This window comes from Streptopelia decaocto (assembly GCF_964273445.1).
Source record: "Streptopelia decaocto genome assembly, chromosome: Z".
Classification (NCBI taxonomy): Eukaryota; Metazoa; Chordata; class Aves; order Columbiformes; family Columbidae; genus Streptopelia; species Streptopelia decaocto.
The window spans coordinates 74,321,410-74,344,794 of NC_138657.1; the positions used below are offsets into that span (position 1 = coordinate 74,321,410).

Sequence of the window (23,385 nt, forward strand, 5' to 3'; positions counted from 1 at the left end):
TTTCACACATCTAAGAGCCACATCATTACTAAAGGACAAAATCTATTCCCACAGTCATACGATACATAAGCACTAGAGCTTTTATACATAACTAGGCAAAAGAATATCCTTTTTTTCCCCACAAAGAGATAGGGATAGAGCATGGTATTATATATACACAAATATATATCTATAAATGTACAGACATAAGAAAAAAAGTGGAATGGTAATTTATCCAGCATAACAGACGACTCCCTCACAGTTTCTCAGTGAGCTCTACTGTTTGATCTGACAAACAGGCCCCTGTTAGAACAGTACGGTGAAGCATCACTACATCAGTTCTGGTAAAAAACCTTTTACAAGAAACACCTTATCACTGGTGATCTATTGAACGGTCACTTAGCAAAGCCTTCCAAATCCACTGTGCAGGCTGGAAAAGCAAAAGACCGGCTCCTGATTTCAGCTACACCTGTGCAAATCCTGAATAACTCCCTTGGACTGAGAGAAGACTTCACTTCCCACAACAGGTTTATCCAGATAAGCTGATACAGGTGCAGAAAACTCTGCTATCTCAGAGTCTGCTTTTTCCAAAAGCAGAGTTGCTTCACTCCACACAGAAACAACATGGTCAGGGAAGCCATAAAATATCCGCTTTATCCTAACCAAATTAAACAACTCTGCAGCTCAGCCCAACATAGATCTGAAAAACCTACATTGCCGTTACCACTGATAAACTTTGTTAAGTCAGCGCCTGATGCTTCACTTCTTAACGAGGCAGTTATTTGTTTCCCAGGCAATTGCTGGCACCTGCCTGCCTTTTAAAATCAAATAATAATTGAATATGAGGAAAGCGAGACGAAGTAAAGGAGATTTAATAAAGAGAATCTTTGCTGCAGAGGGAATTTCTTTGGCAGTGATTACGTTACTAATTGATCAGCACATTGCCTGAGAGAAGCCAGAGACAACAATTATACTTAGCACTGTGGCTGAAAGCAATGCAGTCAACTACCTCCTCGGCTTTCGCTGTCCGCTGGTTTCACCTGGATCGGTCTATTCATCTGTAAGAAAGACCAAAGAGAGACACATAATTAATGGTGGAATCAAACATTCATATACAGAGGTTTGCTTTGTTTTTTAACCATGCATCATAGTTAGTACCAGAATTTGCTCCACGAGGAAGGGGATAAAAGGCAATCAGTAAACAAAGAACTGCAAAGCACAGGTTGCTTCTTGGTCTGAGGTAAATCAGTGTCACGCTATTTACCTGACAGTTGCTCTGTTGGATCGCTTTGGGAAAGAGATCTGACTCATTTCACATAGGTCATGAAATTTTAAACATCACTTTTAAAATTTCTAATAGTTTCCTCAAGAAACACTGCTGTGTCAGAGCAGAAATGCTCAGAATAAGTGAAACTTTAATTGCAAAGATTCCTTGAGATTGACATGATGAAAAGAGAATGGAAAACTGAATTCCACCTCCACTGTCAGCTCAGTAGGACAGTTACCTGTAACACAGCAGACTTTATTTCATACATATGGAATGGGATTTAGATCTGTTTTGTCCACATGGTAGAGGAATGCTGGCCATTGTGAGGTTTTTTTGTGGCACTGGGTAGAAAAATGAGTCAAAACCTCTTCTTCTATTGCTTTTTCTAGTATCTTTTCACATCAGAACATAAGCAAATATAAAAACATTGTCTTTACACTGTGACTAGGATTTCTGTTCTCCAACTTCTCTTTCTCTATCAGTCTCTATCAGTCTCTATCAGACTATCAGTATTCCTGGAGTTGCTCACCCTCAGGAGAGAGGACAACAGATGCCCATTATCATCTTCACTGGTGGTGCCTACCATGATGTGGTTGTCTGATGAGCAGGGATAGAATACACTCCTCCCATTAATAGTCAGAGATGCAGACTGGATCAGAGCCAGCTGAGATTTTTTCTATCTGAAAGCCCTTCCCTACCTGTTGTCCCATGTCATTTAAAGCAATCCATGTACTATGCAGATGGATTAGTCAAAATATTTTTCTGTATGTGTCTACCCCGGAGCGGAACAAAATTATCCTTTATATTTTGCAACTATAGAGAGTGCAAGTTCAAACAAGCATCACAAGGAGCAGAAAATCAGGAGCAAATGGGAATCTCCCAACACATTGCTTCTCCGATAAAGTCAGACCACAAATTGGCTGATGAGTGTCACAAGATGCCTTCAGGTGATACTGTCCCTCCCTTATTTGTTACTAATCACAGTTGGGCAACAAAGCTGCTAGTTTTCTTTCTTCTTCTTCTTCTTTTTTTTTTTGTTAATTCCCTTTTTTTCCTTTTTTTTTCTTTTAATTTCCCTGAAAGTAGTTCATAATAATTTAGATTTATTCTAATTGCTTTGCACACATATTTAGCAATAAAGAGTTATCAAGCTGGTTGACAAGTAGGTTAAGATGATGGAGAGCCTAGCAGATCCTGCTGCATTGTTGTCTCAAGAGGAAAATGTACTTAGCCATAAACTGACTACAGTTAGACTTGAACTCAGGAAGAAAAGGATCAATGGCTCCAGAGGCTCCTGAGCAATTCTTGCTCTCTTGTATGCCTGTATCATCCAACAAACTCCAGGTGGCAGAAGTGTTAAAACCAGAAAGAAATCTGGTACTGGATAAACCTTGTATCAACCCCTGATTCTGCAGCCGTAAAGACCTGTCACACACATGTCACAAGATACTAGCAGGACTGGAGGAGATATATTTAGCAGCAGCAGGATAGACATCCTGCCGTAGGTCTCCTGTAACCACCTGTGAGCAGTTAGCTGTTACGTTCAGAGATCTGACATCACACAGGTGAGAAGGGTAGTTTATGTCATGTAATTCCAAATGTCTAAAAAGTGTAATTTCAAGCCTCTCTTAAAATTGGTGTCTGAGATGAGAAGGATGAATGATCTTCTGCAGTGCCTGTTTCTCTCCACTGAACATAAAGGTAGTCTATGCAGTTAAAGTCAGGTGGGATGAACCCCAACTTGGTTCTCATGCACAGGATGATGAAGCCAAACTATTCAGTTACTGTGCTTTAACTACCCCCAGCTGCTCAACCACTGAGACTGGTTTGTGTTTACAGTAGGCTGGTCTGGCTTGAGAGCTGTTAAATTTCACAGTTACACTCACGCAACGGGGTTCCTCATGTGGACACAATGGCTAACCTAACTCCAGTGGCTAAGGGAGCATGGTCAGAGGTCCCTGGTGCTCAGTCCAAGATAGGCAGATCCTGTATCCCAGGATATCAGTAAGAGAAACAGTCACAGTAGCCAGGAATTTACAGGAGGTGTGCTGCATACAGTCCTGAGAAGCAATGACTGGAGTCTAAAAATGGACAGTGCAGAATGCTCCACAAATCTACCAACATAGGTGCTGATCTGAAGCTTGTTAAAGGCCATGAAAATCCCCACTGAACTTGAGTAAGCTTTGGATTCAGCTTTTAGAAAAAACAGAGAGAATTCTTCTTAGTTGTTTTTTAGTTCAATGTGGCCAGTTTGCAAAAGGCAGGAGAGATCATCAGACCCTTTAGCAAAAATGAGAGGAGACTAATATTTGTTTGTGGTTTGGGTTGTTGATTTTTTTTTTTTTTTGAGTAAAAGAAGACAATCTCCAAGAAAGGAGAAAGGAAAAAAAAAAAAAAAAGGAGTGATGGAATGAGCGTCCAACAGAGGAATAAAAAAGTGGGGAAATTAATAAGTAAAAGGCTAGTGTAATTTAATGTACACTATGATTTATACACTTGACAATTTCTTTATAGACCAAAGAGAAAGTGCTGCCTGCACAGAGCCCCTAATACAAATTGAGATCATCTTGACATGAAAGACACCAATTACAGAGAGAAACACTGAGAGGAAAGTAATTAAGTTTCCTCTCTCCATCTACGTAACATTTTTTTTTTTCAGAGATGTTATGGGAGCAAGGAGCTGGCCTGGGGACCAGAAAAGGGCTAAGTAGGGAAATGAAATGGCAGAAAGGTGTACCTTCCCCGGTTTGAGGAAATGCCTTCTCAGGGAGAAGGGAATTCAGAGGCTCAGGTGCTCTTCTTATACTTCAGCTGGACATGGTCATGGGTTTAACGCCAAGAAATCAAAGTTTGTACTCCAAACTGCAGTCTTCCGAATAATGGTTGGGGGAGTATTGGTACAGACATGTTTAGTATATGTCCTGGCTTTGCGGACTCTGACAGTGTGACAGGAGAAATAAGATTTACCAATCAGTAAATACCATTGGTATCCACATGAGATCATAGGAAGTACAGATGTGGCTGTGAGGTTTTATTTGTCTCTATCACCAGAAGTCTTCAAAGGAGTTTTGGCAACACTGGAAAAGACCTAGAAATGGTGATCCAGAATTCAAACTGACAAATGAACTGAATGGACTCTCTTAGGCTCTCCTCTAAGATATGCTATAATTCCATCCATTGCAATGGTACTTCTTTGCCCATGGAAGCTCCTTGTGCTCTCCTTTGAAATATGATCATGTTTCTTTATTCTAGATTATCCCTGTTGGGCTGCCACAGAGAAAGAAGTATACAGTTTCACCATGAGTTAACCCAGAAAGGGTTTATCTCCTCTTTACCCTCCCTCATAGCAGAGAATCACAGAATCATCAAATGGCTGGGTTTGGAAGGGACCTCTGGAGGTAATCTAGTCCAACCTACATGAAGGACCTGACTAAAAATTTTTATTCTCTATATAAACTGCAAAGATTCCTGACACTACGGTACCAGAATGTCTAATAGTCATAACACCATTGTAAATTAGGACAACGTACTTGTCCTCATTAACAATCCAGAGTCTCATTCGGACACAAACTCACTTTGAAGTGTCTCACTCAACAGCAATGCCATAACAGAGGTGTGCTCAACAATGTTGAGGCATAAAGTGCTCTAGGCAAGAGATAAAAAATTATGTTTCTGGTTACATATCACAGACCTAATTTTCAAACAGGTGGCAAGAGGATGGCAAACCGGAGTTTTATTGACAACTGTGTTCCCACCCAATGTGCCTCAAGCAAAGGCACATTCCCTGTCTGAATCACAAAGTGTGTACACTAGGTACCCCTACAGTTGGAATCGGCCCTGTGTCAGCATGAGGAGTTGCGTGTCCTTTTCCACAAATCTCATAAGCACTTGGGTTGATAGAGGACTTCGAACTCCAGTTGCACCACATTTCTCATTTTTCTTTGATCCTTTGGACATTCATCTCTGCTGAAAACCACATTTACTATCACCTTTGTACACCTTGGACAAGATGATCGTACTTGTAACACTTCAGACCCTTCATTTTGGCATTTTCTTTCTTTTGCCTAAAACCAGCCCATTCAAATAATGCCAGATATCATCCTCTCACACCAGCTTGCCACTTGCCCCACCTACCCCAACCCCAATTTGGCCATGCAAGTAGAAACACGACATCATTTTTCATGTCCAATTACAGCCACCGTGGTGCCACTGTTAAAAAACAGCGCAGGTACTGCTGTCAAAAAGGGTTTGAGTTACAAGAAGCGATGAATTACAGCAAGCCCTTTTTCAATTCTCTGCAGAAATGAAATGTCAGAGCTTGGTGCTGTATTTTTCTCAGCACCATCAGCTACAGGCCACTGCAGGAATTAGACAGGGGACAGACGCTTTCCTGCATCATGATTTTTTTTTCCTAAGGTTGTCGATTTCTCCCCCACGAACCTTTTTCTGTTCCCTCTGGCTTTGATATTAATTTAGAGCAGGTGGAAGGATCACCTGGGAAAGAAGACTACGAAGCAGAGAGAGCTGATTTCTCACTGTCTCCATCTTTCTTTCTCTCGCTATTCCTACTACCCTTTCCTTTATTGTCTCACTCTTTCATTTGTCATTAATATACCTGGGGCTTCTAGCCAGGACTAAGTTTCTACCAGGCTTGAGAACGTACAAATGCAAATGTGAAAAGAAGAAAAAAAATGGAGGAGAAAAAAACACCAAAACAAAATGATGTAGAATAGCTTCAAACACAATCTGAGACAGAAAGAAAAAGTGAGAAGACGAGGAGACTGCTGAAGATCACAGAAATGCTGTCAGTGGTTAGAAAGATGATGTCCAGTGCAGAAGAGACCTGTGTTGGAGATAATCTGATGGTTGTGCTTAAGGAAGAAGTCACTTCAGGAGTCAATACCCGATTCTAAAGCTCGTATATTCTATGAGACCCTGGAAGTTTACAACAGCAATCATCTATTTAATAATAACTTTTCTACCCCTCTTTAAATGGCTTAAGAAATTTGAATACTCCCGGAGAACAGAAAGGAGGATTTGATTAAAGCTTTCTATCAAAAATTGTAAGGAAAGGTATTCTATTGTTCAAGTTTCCTGATGTTCCCAAAAATCTAGTCTGGCACAGTGTAGAAAACTGAAGTGTTAACCTCTGACAAGACCTGTTTCCAGCTCTACACTGGCCTTCTTGATTAATTTGATCATATCATTACATCTATTTCTTTCTCAACTTTCTCATCTGTGTCTTTCTCAGCTTTCTCTCTGTAATATGAAGATAAAGACATCTTCATGTTCCATGAAGGTGTATGATGAAAAAAATATGCCTAAATTCTGGTGTTAAATAAACAAGCAAAAGTTAAGTAATTTCTGTACCAGAATCATGTGCACAGATATAATGGCAAATAAGAAACTCTTCTTGCTCAGTCATGTTCTCTTGCGTTTGGTGTTGTTCAGACATCAGCCCTCTAAACCAATGATAAAATACTGCTTTGACCTAATCACAAAGGATAGGATGCTGATGTAACATAGCAGGTCTCAGCAAATGCTTATTGGGCACTGCTGCATCTCTATAGTTGGTGACTAGCCTCATGGAAGAAAATCCCATCCCAGAACAACGTACATCCTAAAGATGGCAGGTAGTTCTTGGTGATCTCATGACAGACCTCAGAAGTTAATTGGGGGGATGAATAGTTTAGTAACTGTCCTGAAATTTCCAGAAAATATTGCTACTCCTTAGTTCTTCAACAGAAAAGGTTTCTCTGTTCAAAATCTCCCCAAGAAATACTAAAACGAATTTCATTTTACCACTTCTGCCAACTTTTGGGGTTCTGCAATATACATAATAGTAATCTCCCTAAAGTCAACACAGCTATTTACGTGAGTAAAGGTATTGGCAGGAATGTGTTTGTAGGAGTGGGTCATAACTTTTAAAGCTTTGAGCAAAATCTGCAGTGACTGAAGGCCCTAAAGAAATGCAAAGTGTATTAGTGTTGAAGTTGGAAAGGCCAAGAAAATCACCTACAATTGAATTGTGTGTGTGTAATTGCAAAGTTCAAGTAAATCACTCTGTATCTGGTTCTGAGTGACATGATTGAATTACGGTGATCTTAACTAGATAGCCATAAGAGTGAATCCAAAGCAATCTCCTCTCTCTGAAAAAAAGCCCAACCAAATGCAAATTCAGGACCTAGGTCCTCAGCTCTGTGAGTGTCAGAGAATCAGGAAAGCTGCTTCTACATAGATCAGCTGCACAGTCAGCCTTCTGTATTTGTATATTGCAGCTATAAGGCATAAAGTAAAACCTGCCCCGATGGGAATAGAGGTAAGTGCTGTGGTTGCATGAATTGCTGCGTGACTACACATTAAGCGTACTTTTGTGTGGGCAGTGCAAACTGATACAATGTTGGATTAATGAAAGAGTAAGGAGAGGAAATGTTTTAGAAAGTGTGGTGAAAAAAATCACATTGGCCTGCCTGGTGGGAAGCACTCACTGGTAATGCATTGCATCTGAAATGACTCTGTCCCAAACCTTATCTGGATAGTGGACTCTTAATTCCTCCCCACCACCCTCCTCCCTGCTTGACGAGATACGTGTCATAGACACATACACAAATAGATGAGAAGACCTGAAATGGGAATGTATGAGATATGAAAAAAAAATCTTGAAGGGTCTGACCTTTACAAATCAGTCAATGCTCTGGTGCCTACCCCTGAGAATGATTGCTACCGGCCATCTCTGCACTCTGAGAATATTTTCTATATATCATATAAAATACCTTATAATCCATCCGTCTAACTATCGATTCATCTTTCCACTTGTCTTGTGTATATAGATGAACCTAGATGGGGTTTAAGTTCAGATCAGGTTCATGTGCCTATGGCTTCAAATCCAAAACTTTCTACCCACAAAATGGTTTGGGCTGAATTTGAGGAAACTGCTGATCTTATTAATAGCAAAATCGAACATTTCTCATACAGCAAATCCTTTGGTTTGTAGTTGGGGAAGGTGAGCATGTAGTGCTCAACCTCAGGGTGCCTGTTGTACTCAACGAAGTGCGGAGAGGCAAAAGGGAACTCAGTCCTCCATAGTGTTGAGGACAATAAGAAGAACAACACACAGGTTGTTTGCAATAACAAAGCCAAAACAAGAGAGACAGCACTAGGTTTGTTTTTTGACTATTTATATCTTAGAAGTACTGTTTCACATGCAACTCTGCATGTGAAAGAGACAGCAGGAGATCCTCTTAAAGCTTTGGTTAGTCACACAGTAAAAATGGTGTTCGATAGGTCTATAATCACCTGCCGGACTATGCCATCCCACTCACAGTGTGCCCCAGGTACTGGTGCCCTTATCATCCAGATGGGTGTTTATTTATTTGCACTCATGGATCTTGACTGGTTTGTGCACTTGACCTTTCTTTGCTGGGAAAGAAGGGGGCTGGGTGGATGTTGATTTCAGCCTCGGAAGTGTGGCTGTAGTCCCAGACCTCTTGCATATGTGAGAAGTCTCTGGATTCAAGCATGTAAAGAATCTCAGGATCAGTCCACTGGTAATGCTAAGGTATAGAAAGGGTTTACTTGTCTGTGTATCCTGACAGCAGAGGTATAGGTTTTTAAGGGATAGCCTACTTATTAAATCTACTTCACTGTTGCTACCATGAGCAATCACAATGTGATATTCTACTCATAAACACACCAAATTCTAATAGAAAACTAAGTAAGTATTTTATTGCCCTTTCCTCCCTTCTTCCCTAATATCAGTAGGGATAAGCTTTTCCCCAGTCTCAACCCTTTTCTAATTTCCTACTTGAGTTTATTTCAAGATAATTTACATCCAATTTTAAAATGTGCACAAAACACATTTTATCTGAATTAGTTCTTCTCTATCACTGGCATTTTCTATTAGCCAACTCTGCATGCATTTAGTGAAAGGCAAATACCTTCTCTTTTAGCCTAAATACTGTGATCCCAAACACTTTCAGGGCAGAGCAACAGCACAATCCACACATATGAAGGTAGTCAATGTGACTACAACCATGATAACATTAAACTACACAGAATGGCTAATGAATAACTGTATCCAGGTGACAACATAGAACTTAAATGTGTGATGTGACCATGTGCCAAAGGTCCTAGATCAGGTTTACAATGTGTACTCAGCTCGGGTGTTTGCGGTTCTATGTTTATCTGTGTCTGCACTGCCTAGGTCTGAGAGCAACCTAGTACTTAGGTTGTCCCACAGATGCTCTCTGTGTTGGATGCTCTGACGTTGCCCAGCACCGCCCACAGCTGATGCTCATCCAGGCAGAAGCACAGTTTGGAGTGTGCTTGGGAGCTGCCTTGGTGAGGGAGTGCAGATAAGGGGGAAGGTAGGGTGCTCTCTGCATATGGGAAATGTCATGATTTTGTGCGTGTTGGGCACGCTCCACAGAGGCCAGAGGCCTCTTCAGCATGGATATGAGCAGGTCAGGTGAGCAGGCCAAAGAGACAGATGTACTACTCCAGGCATTATAGACATAACCCCTGCCCCTCACTTAGAGATGAACATCTGTTGTCATCTTTTCCATATCCTGAGCCCAAGACTGCTGGCTGTTGGCACTTCCCTGCTGTGCTCTTCCCTCTCTAAGCTTTATCTCTTCTTCTGAAGCAAGACCCAAATGCTGCCTTTGCCACTAATGGTTGCTTGGCTTGACTCTGCAGACTTTAGGCAAGGCCAAGCTCCCATTGACTTCAGTGCTTTGAGTGCAAAAGGAGCTTGGCCACCATCCATCCAAGAAGATTAGACCTTCTGTGCTTGTGGCTTTGTAAATCTGGCCACAAAGATAAGAACCACAGCCAACCCTTTTGCCCATGGAGAAATGCTTTCCACAGCACTGCCATTTAACAAACAACTAAGCAGTGTAAATTAACTAGCTGCTTTCACTTACTGCCAGAAACATGAAATAAAGGCTCTCTCACTAATACAAATGTGTAGGTAGCCTCAGGGCCTGAATTAAAGCATAACCTCCTCAGGAACTGGAAGAGGCTATTTCAGGGTTAAGGTTGCAAGCAATGTTTTCCTTGGTACTGGATTAGCTCCACTGTGAGGCAGAAAGTGATTTTGCCCCAACACTGGTCCTGCTTTCAAGGGTGACGTGTTCACTCTCTTCCTCCCACCCTAATATCCATTCTACCAAGGGTTAAGGTCATCTGTGGGGTAAGGATATGCTGCAGGATAACAGAGAACACTCCCTGAGGTCCTGCACCTCAGGAGGACCAGACCTGAACCTAATCAGAGTAGGATGCTGTGGCATTTCTGAAGCACAGGGGCTTCCATCTCAGGGCATTTCCCTATCATGATACAAGTGGTACGGTTGTGCTCTATTTTCAGTTTTACTAATAAACAAATATAGTCTAAATATTTTAAGACAAGAAGAAATAAGCCCTGTTAGAGCAGGAAAAAAGAGAACAGAACAGAACAGAATAGAACAAAACAAAACAAAACAAAACAACAAACAGCAGCCATTCTACCTTCTCCATTGGTTTGTCTAAACTGATTTGAAATCACACCTCAAATTAGATGTGTGAAAACCTTGCCTAAAGATAAGCCCCTTAGCTATACACTGGATCAAGGCTGCAGCTCCTGAAGGAGATGTCAAAAGGAATTTTACTTTTTTTTGTTTTAAACCAAAAAGAAACAAGCAAACAAAACAAAAACTACCCAACCAAACAAACAGAAAAGGAAAGAGTCAGGGAAAGAATAAGATTATCTTAATCTTGGCAGTGCCCCTGTAAAGAAAATCCTCTGTGAGAGGACTTACAGAATTAACTTTTTCTTCAGTCCTCTTTCACAGCTAGGAAATGCATATTAGGGGGAATTTTAAACCTATCCAGCCACACAAATTAGTCCTCTGTTCCTAACAGCAGATGAATGAGCACAAGCAGGAATCTTGGGAATATTAGTACGGTGTTCAAAATGAGGAGAAAACAAAAATCTTTAGCTTTCCAAGTATTTCCTGAATTGGGAAAAGCACAGAAGGTTTAAAAAACAAAAGCAAACCCCACAATCTTTCCAGATTCCAGATCCTCAGAGGATCCCTTTGCTGGTTTGAGCCTGTACAGAATCGGGCCCGTCAGTGCAAAGGCCCCACTCATGCCCATCTATATATAACTGGTATCATCTGGTCCTGCGTTTTGACAATTATCTATAACATAATTACAAGACTGATGAGTATCACTGATTAATTATGCCATCCTTCAAAGTTGATCTGGGTACTTACAATAAACAAACACCCTGGTTGGGTAACAAAAGTGATTTTCTGTGTCTGTTGCAGTCAGCATAAGCTGGTAGTCTCATTCTACCACGCAGGGATGTTGTTGGAGACTCCCAGACATCCTAGGATTCTGTGATTCTATTTGTTTTTGATCTGTCGTTTGTGTGAGGCTGCTTCTTTTCTTTTCTCTGACTGCACCTTCGTTTTCTCCCTCCCAAATGATAAATATTTCCTCTCCACTGAGAGCTATCCAACAAGAGCAATGTCTGATACTTTCCTCTTCTAATTATGCCTAAACATTGCCTTTCTTTCTTTTCCTTCCTGAACAATCACTTTTTTTTTTTTTTTTTTTGCATCAACATGTACCAAAGCATTAAACAAGACATTCCATTAATTTCTTCATCATCATAACTTAAGCTTGGGACATACCCTTTAAATATTCATTCAGCTATGAAAACTGGGCATTAAAATTTTAATAATGTCAAGCTCATTTGAACTGAGCTCCTGGGGGACTATTACGATACAATTAGAATAAATATGATGATTGATTTGGTGTAAAGGTTCACCTGTCCACATCTGTTAGTGGCCAGAAGCAGCATGCCACCTCTGGCATCACAGCTGATAGCTCCAAGTTATTTACTCCCTTCCTCCTCACCCTCATTTGCTTTTTGATTGCTTGCGAGCTTGAACCGCTCGCTTGCTTGCATAGCCTGTGCAGCTTGGATAAGGTTGGAAGAGGCAAACCAGAGCAGCCTCACCGAGAACAAAAACACTCATTCATGTGCATTTTCCTCCCTCCTTCCTCTTCTTGTGCTGCAGCATTTGATTAAAGACGGAGCCTTGTTCAGAGTGATTAGAAGTTCAGCTATTAACTTCCTGGTGGTATTAGCCATTAACCTTTTTACAATATGTTTCTGAACTCCCGGGGACTGATTCTTCTGTGTAGAAGAGTAGCAAGCCCATGCAGCATTGACATGTTTGAACCGCTCTGGAGTAGAGCAAGTCTTGCTGCTTTCTAGAAGCATCCTTCCAAAATCACAGCAGAGAAATATTTCAAAGACGTGATGCTGGGTGTAAAAAAAAACCACAGAGATGGAAACTGAGCAAGAAATAGCAATACTTAAGGAAACTTCTGCATCAAACTCAGGATATTCTCAAGGACACAGACAGATAATTAAAGCATTTTGGTTCACTGGGTGCTAAGCATATTTGAAAATTCGGGCCATATTGCACTTTCTCTGCAGTATGAATTGGGTGCTACGTGGTGTAAATATGAAATTAAATAAATCGGACCATGACCATTGAGAACAAACTTTGTTGTTTTTTGTTTGACCATCGACTTCAAATAAATTACTCATTGATTCTTTGAATGAGAGTATAATGCAAACCTCTCTGTATTTAAAGGTGATGCTGATCTAGGCCTGCTTACAAGTACTGCCAATATTTCTAGCTTTTGAGGGTTTAGCATCAGTGTCCTGACATACAGCACTTTCCTTAAAATCAACTTCTGGACCCGAAAAACTTTTTAAAGAGAATTTTAATTCCAAAATAAAATTCTTAATGCTTAGAATATGGCTCAAAGAAAATGAACATGTGAAAAAAATAAATCTTTTTTATTTGTATTATCATATCATGCATGATTGCTTGAGATAATTTATGGTTGATACATCTTTACAATAGGCAATGTTAATTACTAGAAGCATTATTTGCTTTTCACTCTTTTAAGCTGTTTCTTTCCTCTCTGTGCTTTGCTGAAAGCAGATATTGATCATAAATCTGCCACTTTCTTTTTCAAATTGAAATCAAATCCAGTTTGTGTTCCTATTCATTGTGTCTACTTCTGCATTATTTGCTTTTCCAAACCTAGTAAAAATACATAACATTGTCCCAAAAAACTTTTTCTGCTGAAAAGGAAAGAAAAAAATATTTTGACTCGATTTTATAGAATTAAAATATACATACATAAATCTTTAGGCAAAATCCTTACTTTTAGGATCTGCTCTTATTGTCAGAAGCTCACTGTTATTTCTGTGTGATGGACCTGGCACTTAATTTAGCTTACTTGGCAAGGAAATATAATACCTTGTGGTAACAATCATTCAAGATCAACATGTCTGTTTTTAGAGTTGGATATTGTTTTTCAAGAAGATCTTTGCAATTTACTTTGTTAACAAGATACTTCTAACCATAATTCTTGTGCCCTATATACAATGACTTTTCCCAACCGAGCCCTTTCATCCTTACAGTCTCTTCATGAAGGATGATGAGACCCAGGTCTAGTTGAGCTTCTGTGAGCATCTTTGTTATTTGCTGTCAGATCGCATAAGTGGAATGACACAGGTGGACTTATAGGTGTTTCTAAGTAAAATTTCTTAGGCTAACACAGTTTTGGAAAATGATGGCAATGAATGAAAAACCATGCCTGTTTTATTTCCAAAAGCACTCAGAAGCACAAGACAACAACAGTAAATAGTAAAGGCCGTTACCAAATCTGCTTTTGTGTAATGGGTGTAACCTACTCCTGCAAGTTTTCTATGCCTCTTTGGAGTCTCCCTCACTGTTCCTCCCACCTCCCAAAAAGGAATAAATGTTTTAAGATTAAGTCAGCCCATTACACTTTACAATATCAAGACAGCAAAGGGAGATAACATTCACTTGATGTTGTTTTTCTCAGAAGGAAAGGATCAATTTGGAAACTCTGAAGTCTACTTACAGTGAATGCAGAGTGTGGAAAAATATGGCCTTGAAGTCCTTTACGAAGTCTATTACCTATCATCTTCTTCCCCAGTCAGTTTCCTCCATGGAAAAAGGGGTTAGACAGTAATCTTTACCTTCAGGGCCAATTGTGAGGATTAATTAAATATTAGTCCTACAAAACTGTAAAGTTCTAAAATGCTATATAAGCTCTCAGTGTTATTATAATGTGTCATACTCTGCATAACGTATACTGTTTCAGTAGTACCCCTTGGTTGTTCAAGACTACAAAACTGCTGCTTCTAATCGAGTTAATGGCTTCATGGGTTGGTAATTTAATAAAAAAGACTGCTTAAACCAGCAAGGTTTTGATTAAATGGGGTGTGTGCAAAGGGGAATTTATATTTGTTAGAGGCTTCATAAATCCAAGGTATCAAGATATCAGATAATGCCAGTGTAATAGTCAATTATACAGAGAGGAAGGAAGGACAGATCTGGAAGCCATCTTGGACATCGGTGTCATGTACCGCTGTAGTCAGATATTTTGGGCTGGTCTCAGGAGTATGCACATTTAAGCAATGATGTGCACATACAGATGAGACACTGAGCTTCCCTCACTGCTCCCAGTGATTTTTTTAGAGACAGTGAAGTTATATCCTAAGTTGTCATGCCCCTTGCCTGACTTTAGAGAGAAAGTCAATTATGTTTTTCCAGCTGGCCTTACCCCCTAGTTTAGCTCTCATACTGGAAGGAAAATCAGAAGTTTCGAGAGAGGTCCTATTTGCTTAAAGAAAAGGCTTAGCTTGTACTTAAATCACAGGTATCTCATGAAGTGCCTTCCTGAAGTAAGCACCTGGCCTTGCCCACGCAGAGAAACTGAATGCTTGGAGACCTCCAGAGGGAGCTCTTAGCTGCCTAAATTTAGCCAACTAAATTATGCAGACCCAATTTCCTAGATGGAGAAATTAAGGATTTACTTCGGGAGGCCTGCTTCATTAGGTACTTAAAATGTACTCAGAAGTTAGTTACTTCACTACACAGGCTGTATTGCACCTTTGACTCCAGTGATTGCCTGTCTGCTGTGATTCTGGACTGCAAGAGCAGCCCCAGGTTCTTCCACTGCCTGCTGGAATTAGTAGGAAAAATCTACTGTGAACCTGAAAAATCAAGGAAATTAATCCCTCAATATTGATGTTTTTCTATGTTGTAAATATTAATTCAGAGCTGCTTCTGTACCATAGGTCCGTACCACTGGAAGTTAAAAGTTTTGTTCTTGCATCATCTCTCCAAATCAGGTAAATTTGAAACCAAAGTGATCTTTTATTTTGTTCAACTGACCCCAAAAAATGAAGTAAGCCAGACACACCTAGCCTGACTATTTTGTATATAAAGTGCAGCACCCACAAAATAATAAGAAGCTTTCATGGCTGTTTGTTGAACACTGATAGATAATCAGGAACACATCCAAGCTGCAAAGTTTCATCTGTTGAAAACTGGGCAGAAACTTTCCATAACATGAGCCAGCCACAAAATTCAGATCCTGACATAAACAGCCAGTTTAGGAAGGCATATGGCAGTTGTGCTAGTGGCTGGGATTACATCTCATTCAGCAATCTGTCCCAATTAAACAGTTACTTGCTCACATCTTTGTTTGACCCAGCCAAGCTCAGCAGCCCAGACATCTGCATTTCTACAGGGCTCTGTTCAGACACGGGAAGCTGGTGGGGTTTCATGTGGAGATGGAGATGCCTGGCCCCACAGATCCAACCAGATGATGGGGACCTGAAGCCAGACATAAGCCCTGAGCAGGCTTTCCAGCATGGCAACCAGCATTTTGTGGCTTCAAAGAAGCTGATGTCAGCGCTTCCACTTTGGGGTGGAAGAGCTGGCTCAGCAGAAATGAAAAATAATAGGAGAGTGGGAAGTCTGATATCAAAACTGGATGTTTTTTCTACTCCCTAAATGTTGTGCTCCAGTTAGATGACAGGTTATTGGTCCTGGTATTTGTTAGTTTCTGGTCTACCTTACAGCATCAGTTGGGCTGCTTGATGAAAATTGTCTTTCTCAGCCTTAAAATCTGTGAAATTTGCTGATGTTCAGGAAAGTTTTGTGAGTGAAGACTCAGAACAATTTCCTTGTGGCTCCAGGTGCTGTGCTCATTACCCACAAGAATGCTATCAGAATGTCATCAGAAATGTTGTTTTGATTAGCATTGATTTCATGCTGGGCCAAAATGCCCTTCTCCCCCCTGTGACAAGCTCCATTGAGCCACTGTTATACAAAGGGAATTCAAAATTCATCTCCTTCACGTGAGATGGTGTGTGTGGGTGTGTGGGTGTGCTTTAACTAAATAATTTATGGTCAATAATGCCAGGTTATTATAGGTCAATAACTTTCAATTATTCACTAGCCTTGCTGTGCTCCTACTGTCAGGCAGCACACCAGCATGTCGGCTCTTGAGAAGCAAAAAGCTCACGATGGGAGCTTCGGAAAAGCAAGCAAGAGCACAGCTTGAGCAGAGAAAAAGAAATCAGAGGAGGGAAAGAGTGTGAAAAGTTCTAGTTGCTCTCAAGAGTATCTTAGGGAATGTGTGTGTGACATACTCTCTCCCATGCATGCACGCATATTCAGTCTCAAAATTCATTATTCCTGTGCTCCCAGCTGGTCAGATGTAAGACAGCACAGATCCCAGGGCTGCATGACCACAGACCGGGTCCTGAGTGAGTGTTATGTCTCATTAAGGTCTACAAGCTCGGGCTTGATGTCACACTAGCCTGCATGTTGTCCAAGCTTTGTGCTTGGACAGTTAATCCTCACAGCTGCCTGCTGTATTGGATATCCAAAAGGAGAAAAACATCATGATTTTTTCTTTTTTCTTTTTTTTTTTTTTTTTTCCAAATCAGGGTATAAATATCAATAAAGAAAGAAAACTGAAGAAATCAAAAATTGCAGTACAAGATTAAAATTGTATTTGCCCATACTGCACTGGCACTAAGGCTGTGTCCTATGTCTCATGAGAAAGTGGTCAGAAGCCTCAAACAGCAGTCATGTGTATATGAGAGTTTGTCCCAGTTGAGACTGCAATAGGCAAAGACATCCCTGTGATTTGGGAGTGACTTGTTTTGCTCCTGTGGAGGGTCTGAACGTGTGGCTTCCAACCAAATATTTTGACATGACAAGACAGGATGCAGGAGTTGTGGGATGGACTCGTCTCGTGTAAAGGGCAAGCAGTGCAAAATGAGCTTCTGTGTGGAAATAGGAAGCAGAAAATCAGTCAAAGCCTGGGAGGGGAGACATGGAAGAATTATTCTGCTTTTTCATTGAAAATGGGGCAACTAAGCTATCTGCCTAGGAGCACTTTTAGGTTTTTGCTTGGTAGTGCATTGACCCTACATCCATCTGGCACTGGGAGGGTGCCTTCTTTGTTAAACAGCTCAGCACAGATCACTCTCTGTACATAGAGAGGGACTCAGCTTTGGGGAAAAGTGTCACCTTTTCCTGACATCTCAGGCAGTGGCCGCTGCTCCAGGTAACATCCCTGGCAGCCTTGGCTTTGCTGACTCCCAGGTCTGTACAGCTGCCATGGGCAATGAGGAGTTAACAGGAGCTCTGAAGAGTTGGTCTGTTTTGAATGTGAATAATGGGAATACTCTCCTTCAATCGTGTATTCAGCACAGGGATGTACAGAGGTATAAAGTTAATCACTAGCTGGGCCACCCCTATTTCCAGAAAAAGAACTTTAATACCTCCTTTATCCAATGAAGTACCATTGTTATACCTGCATATTATGAAGGGTTTATTAAACCGGTGATAATCTATTCAAGATAAAGTGATCTGTATGGCCAACTGAGCACAGATCAGACAGAATGATGGGAGGTTATTGTTAAAATATGCAAATTCACATCCTATTGAAATGCAAACCCTCCAGATAAGATTTTTTAATAAATCTGGTCTTTTTTCACTGCATGAAGGTAACCTAATGTTTATTGACTTCAAGACCATATAATGGAACGTAATATCTATTAGTCAGATCCTTGCGTCTCTTTCGATTACTGGAGGTACATGTTCTGGCTCCCAAAGAATTTTTGTTTTATGGTTTGGTACAAAAGAAAAGAGATTAAAAACCCTGAAATTAATTAACTTCCTTCTACCAACACACCCCTTCCTCCTCAACTGCTGTCATTAGTTACCCAAGTAAAAGGAAGCAGTACCCGTCAGCTGAGAAACTGTCCACTATTTTCAGTGTCAGGAAAAAGAGCCAAAAAGAGAAACGTTGTTAATGCAGAACAACTCTGTGCAGCATAAGATAGAAATTAAGACTCTTGGATGCCTTTTTTGGGTTTACTATTACCATGCCAGACAAAGTTGAGTAAAGTTTCATTTCACCCTTCTGTAAAACTGGGCTACAGAATAGCTTGACTTGACTTCTGTGTGTGTGTGTTTCTGGGTGTAGAACTTGCTCAATGCATATATTCAGTGTGCTTTTACGAATTGTGGGGGACAGGTGGTTACAGAACAAGACAGTTTCGGATACCAAAGCAGCAGCTGAAATAAAGGCTTTTATTTCAGTGAAATGCCAGCACTGCGACAGCAAAAGCTGAGAACCTATTTCTGTTTAAAGGTCGCTTCTTCTCAAACGTTGTAAAATCTACATGCTCATGTAGATTGATCCAAGATTTGGCGTGTCTAGTGGTGCAGGTGGAAGGTTTGTTTCTCATTCTAAAGTGAAGGTCAGCGGAGTGAAAGCATCCTGAAATACAGTTTCCTAGCTCCTTGGAAAAGCCCTGCCCATCTCAAAGAGGCCCTTTCACACTGCTGATAGGCTCTCCCAGTTGTTTTGTGGTCAAATCAGGATTGTGATTATGTCTAAAATAGTCTCATCCACTCAATGTTTACCCGCGCTGGTTCTTGGTGGTCACAGAGTAGTAGCAGTGAGATGAAGGGAAGGTCTGGGCTGGTGTCGCTGCAGGGGATGAAGTAGGCAGCTCAGCTATGGGCATGTAAAGGAGAGATTCAATGCAAGACTGAAGCTGTGCAAGCTGGGACATTTAAACAGCTGCCATACACTTGGTTATCTGAAGCAGCTACATCTTTTATGATTCATGCTGTTCTGCAGACTGACCTATATGGCAAAGCAGGGGTAGACTTCTTAAGTATGGTCAAAACCCTTTGTAAGTGTGGTCCTACCTCTCACAGTAGACCCCTGGTTTCCATTGCAGCTGAAGAGTAACCCAACCCAAACCTTTTTGGACAGTTTGGCTGATGGAGATGTGCACAAAGTGTGCTGTCTGCCTGTGTGTCTGCGGTGGGGACAGCATTTCCCATCCCCAGCCTGCACCGCTGCAAAAACACAGCCTCTCTGCCCAGGCACCCTTCTCATCAGTCACTTCACTGGGTATACCACCAGTTACAAATTAGCACTTAATCAAGATAAATCCCATAGGAAGGATATGGATAATATGCAATGCATTAAGCCTGCAAATTAAGATGGTCTGATTTAGCCCTGGCTTTAAAACTCCCAAGCTTGCATTAGGACTAATGATGAATGGATGTATGTCCCTGGTTGGACAGGAGCTCTGTCAGGGCAAGGCTGCCCAACAGTGACAAAGCGAGTGCGGAGTAAGTGCTCTGCTCAATGTTCATTAGGCCTTCCACACACTCCCTGCCTGGGAATGTGCTTTCCCTTGCTGTGGATGATTGTAATAGTGATGCTTCTCCAGGATGTATTGACTTAATGATCCCACAGTTCATTAATAAAACCTAACTGAATGCAGTGGCTGCTGGCATCATTTGCCCACTGGTCAGAGTGGGGAAACTGAGGCACAGATGCTTGGAAAGTGTGACCTACACTGTGCCAAGAGCTTTCCATTCACTGGCTTTAAACAGGACCCTGTACGTGACCTTGCTCAGGCACTCCCAATCACACTTGAGAGTCTCTTGTTCTTTCATTAACTAGCTGCAGGTGTAGGTGACATTTCAATTCTCTCAGTGTGGCCCAAAGTACTTACAACTCAGTGGCCTGAATTCTCCTAGTAGGTTAGTGGAGAGGCAGAGAAAATAAATTCTTTCCCTTTTCATCTCCTGGGCTGCAGCATGGATGATGCAATAAGATGGTCCTCAGTAGTCTTTGCTCCAGGTACAAATACAGCTATTTCTAATGGACGTCCTGCTCCATGGTGCAGTATGAATTGCAAATACATGACTGGAGATTGTTTCTGTCCCTGTGTGACTGAGCAGTCACAGAGCTCTGGTCAGCCTCCCTTCCTGCCTCAGCTCTTGCCAGACCTGAAAAGAACATTGTTATCAGGCCTCCCATCTGCTATATGTGGTCCAGAAAGTAATCCCTGCATGAGATCAGGGAGGAAGAAAACCCCTCAAAAGCTTATTTACCCATCAAGATCAGGGTCCACCTGGGCTGGAGTACACCAGGGGAGCTGATGTTTTAGCAGAGGTTCTCTGTGATGAAGATTTCCAGAGAAAACAGTTTAAGATTCACAGCTGTGGAACATAAGGAACCAACTACAGTCTGTCAAGGGTTAAGGGGCTTTGTAGAAGTAATTTAGGGAAATAAAATTCTTTAAAATAACAAACATGGCAAAATGGGTGGTTTTCAATGTACTTTTCTTCAAATTTGCACTAGTGTGCAAGCTTGTCACAACAGAGATTCTTTCCTGGATGTCATACTGCACTTATCACTGGGAACAACTACTTTCTACAGTGCCTCTCTACTTTATGAGAGAGATGTGTTCTGGTTCATGGAGGGGCTGTTTTGTATAATCTTCCATGAAGGATTAAAACCACAGCAGTAGGAACAACAATAATGCAACAAACTACTTCTTGAGAAAAACAATGAAGTGGCACAGGCAACAAAATCTCATCACCCACTGAAAAGTGGCAGACTTAACTCATGTGGCCACACTTCTCCTTCAACAGGAAGGCTAGATCACATTCATCCCCAAGAGGACCAAGCCTATCACCCTATCCTGGGAAAAGCCAATGTATACTTAATCAAATGACATTGCATTTTTTCACAAGATCCAGGAGGCGTGGGACAGGGCACAGAAGTTGTGACTGCACTTCTGTGTGATGAAAACGAGGCTCCAACATGGGTTGATGCCCTCTGGGTGTTGTGATCCACCGCACCCATCTTCTGGTGCTCTGGGCTATTTGTCAGTTGTTCTCACCTCATTCCAATCCACCCCACAGGAACAAGGGCTTGGGTTTGCCCAAAGACACCAAACACAGTTGAGTGAACAGTAGCATGCACAATACTGATGTAGAGTAGAGCCCGAACAGTAATGAGCATGTGAGTGTATGCAAACAATGGAAAGCCTGTCCCCACCAAAACGTGCCATCTCTTCACTGCTTTCCACCCATCTAGCATCACCCGTATGTCCTGCATTGCCATCATCCCTCATCTGCCTCCATCCAGCAGCTCAGATCAGGTACCAGCAAGCAGAACTCCCTGTCAGCCAGTGCAGCTCCTGATGACATTCTTCCTTTCTTGGCCAGAAAATGTCAAATATCACAGTTTATTCTTCCTTATGCCTCCATCTGCTCCTTGTGGAGCAAATCCCAGTCAAAGCAGAGGTGAGTGCAGAAGATAAAGTGGGGTAGAAGGCCCAGGATTAACTCATAAAACACTACTAGTGAGGGCAAGGGATTACCCAAGGGTACCTCACCCTGTAATCCAGGGTGTTAGCATGCCCCAGCCTGAGCAAAAAGAGAGAAAAGCTGTGTCCAGCCAGAGACGCACAACAATTTGGCAGGAATTGCCAAAGCCAGAGGTTATCTTATTATCACTGTGACTTTTTCATTGCCAGACAGTGCTTTAAGCCATATATCAACAGCAAGAAGGCTGGTGTGCAGCTTTTGCAGTGGGGAAAGGTGTCTTTTTTTCCTTTTCCTTTCTTTTATTTACTTCCCCTCTAAGATAAGAGGCCAGTAACTGCCGATCCACAGGAAAGAAGAGGGCTTAATGATGAGGGAGAAGGATTAAGGTGGCTTCTTGTTAATTTTGACAGTGCAGATGATACTTATTGAGCTGATGGAACAGGATATGGCGGTGCCCTCCAGAGGTGTGTGTGTGTCTATGTGTCCCCAGCTCCCAGGCTGGAGAAAAAGAGTTCAAGAAGGAGAGATCTGTGTGTATGTGTGCTCACACTTGAATACAACATGCTTCTGGCTTTGAATACAGATTAACACTGTGGATTTGAAAGTCTGACCATCAACATGTGAGTTAAATACTTAAGGAAAACTGTTAAGGCAGGCAAACAAAAGGAAGTGCAAAACTGCTGATAGAGGATGGTGGAAGTGAGGTAAAAACTGGAAGTGGTGAACAGTAAAAGCCAAAGACATGCTACATAAAGGAGCTGAAAGCAAGACATGGAAGAAGTCTGATTAAAAAGAAGTATAACAAGTGCTGTCATGGATGATTATAGGGGTTTGAACCTGTCACCTACAGCAACAAGAGCACTGGCCTTTCTCACTTGACCTGAGGAGATAATGCTGTTAGCTAAGGTTAGGGAGGGCAGGTAATGAGTTGCTGTTCAAATACAAAGCAAGGATGTCTTTCTGCTCCACATAATTAAACCACGAACATAAGTAAACAGGGTCTGAAGTTCTGGAATTGCCTAGCAAAGTCCCTGAAATCCCCTAAGATATGCTGCTAGACCTTCTCATCTTGATAGCATCCCCCCATCCTTGTGAAATACCAGTACCTAGGGATATTCTCTTCCTTGGTGTCTGTCTAAAAAATACCAGTCTAGACACAACCACACTACACCCACAGCCACATCCCAAAATGTCCTGTGCTACTTTACAGTACACTGAATTAATGAAGAAATTCCTTCATGACATTGCTGAAATGAAGCCATTTCTAGGAGGTAAAATAGACACTGTTTAACCATGCACCACTCAACTGTGCAAGATAATAAAAACGATTGGAGAAGGCAAATTCCCTCTTCCAAGGACAGGAGTAAATTACTTATAATTTGTGCTTCACCTATTTTGTGTACTTCCTATGAGCATTCAAACAGTTGTGTTTTATAGCAATGTATATTCAAGCCCTCATCCCCATTTCTAGAATGTATATACAAATAGTGAAGGATGCTGAGTGCTTCATTTTCACACAGATTAGTGCCTTCTTATTCAATCAAGAATATGAAACAACACCACATGATTTTGCTGATCAAT

At 41.3% G+C, this 23,385-nt stretch overlaps 1 protein-coding gene across 20 annotated transcripts in view; it reads right to left on the bottom strand.

The window, feature by feature from the left end:
- CELF4 (CUGBP Elav-like family member 4) overlaps positions 1 to 23,385 on the bottom strand; it is a gene marked incomplete at both ends in the record, with an annotated part of 685,986 nt that overhangs the window by 283,763 nt on the left and 378,838 nt on the right. For 14 of the 20 annotated variants that reach the window (XM_082074681.1, XM_082074671.1, XM_082074682.1 and 11 more), the window contains one exon: positions 989 to 1,037. In XM_082074681.1, the coding sequence (XP_081930807.1) occupies positions 989 to 1,037 (49 nt within the window). Of the gene's footprint in view, positions 1 to 985; positions 1,038 to 23,385 lie in introns of all 20 variants that reach the window. The other 6 variants (XM_082074674.1, XM_082074684.1, XM_082074675.1 and 3 more) reach the window with 1 other exon arrangement.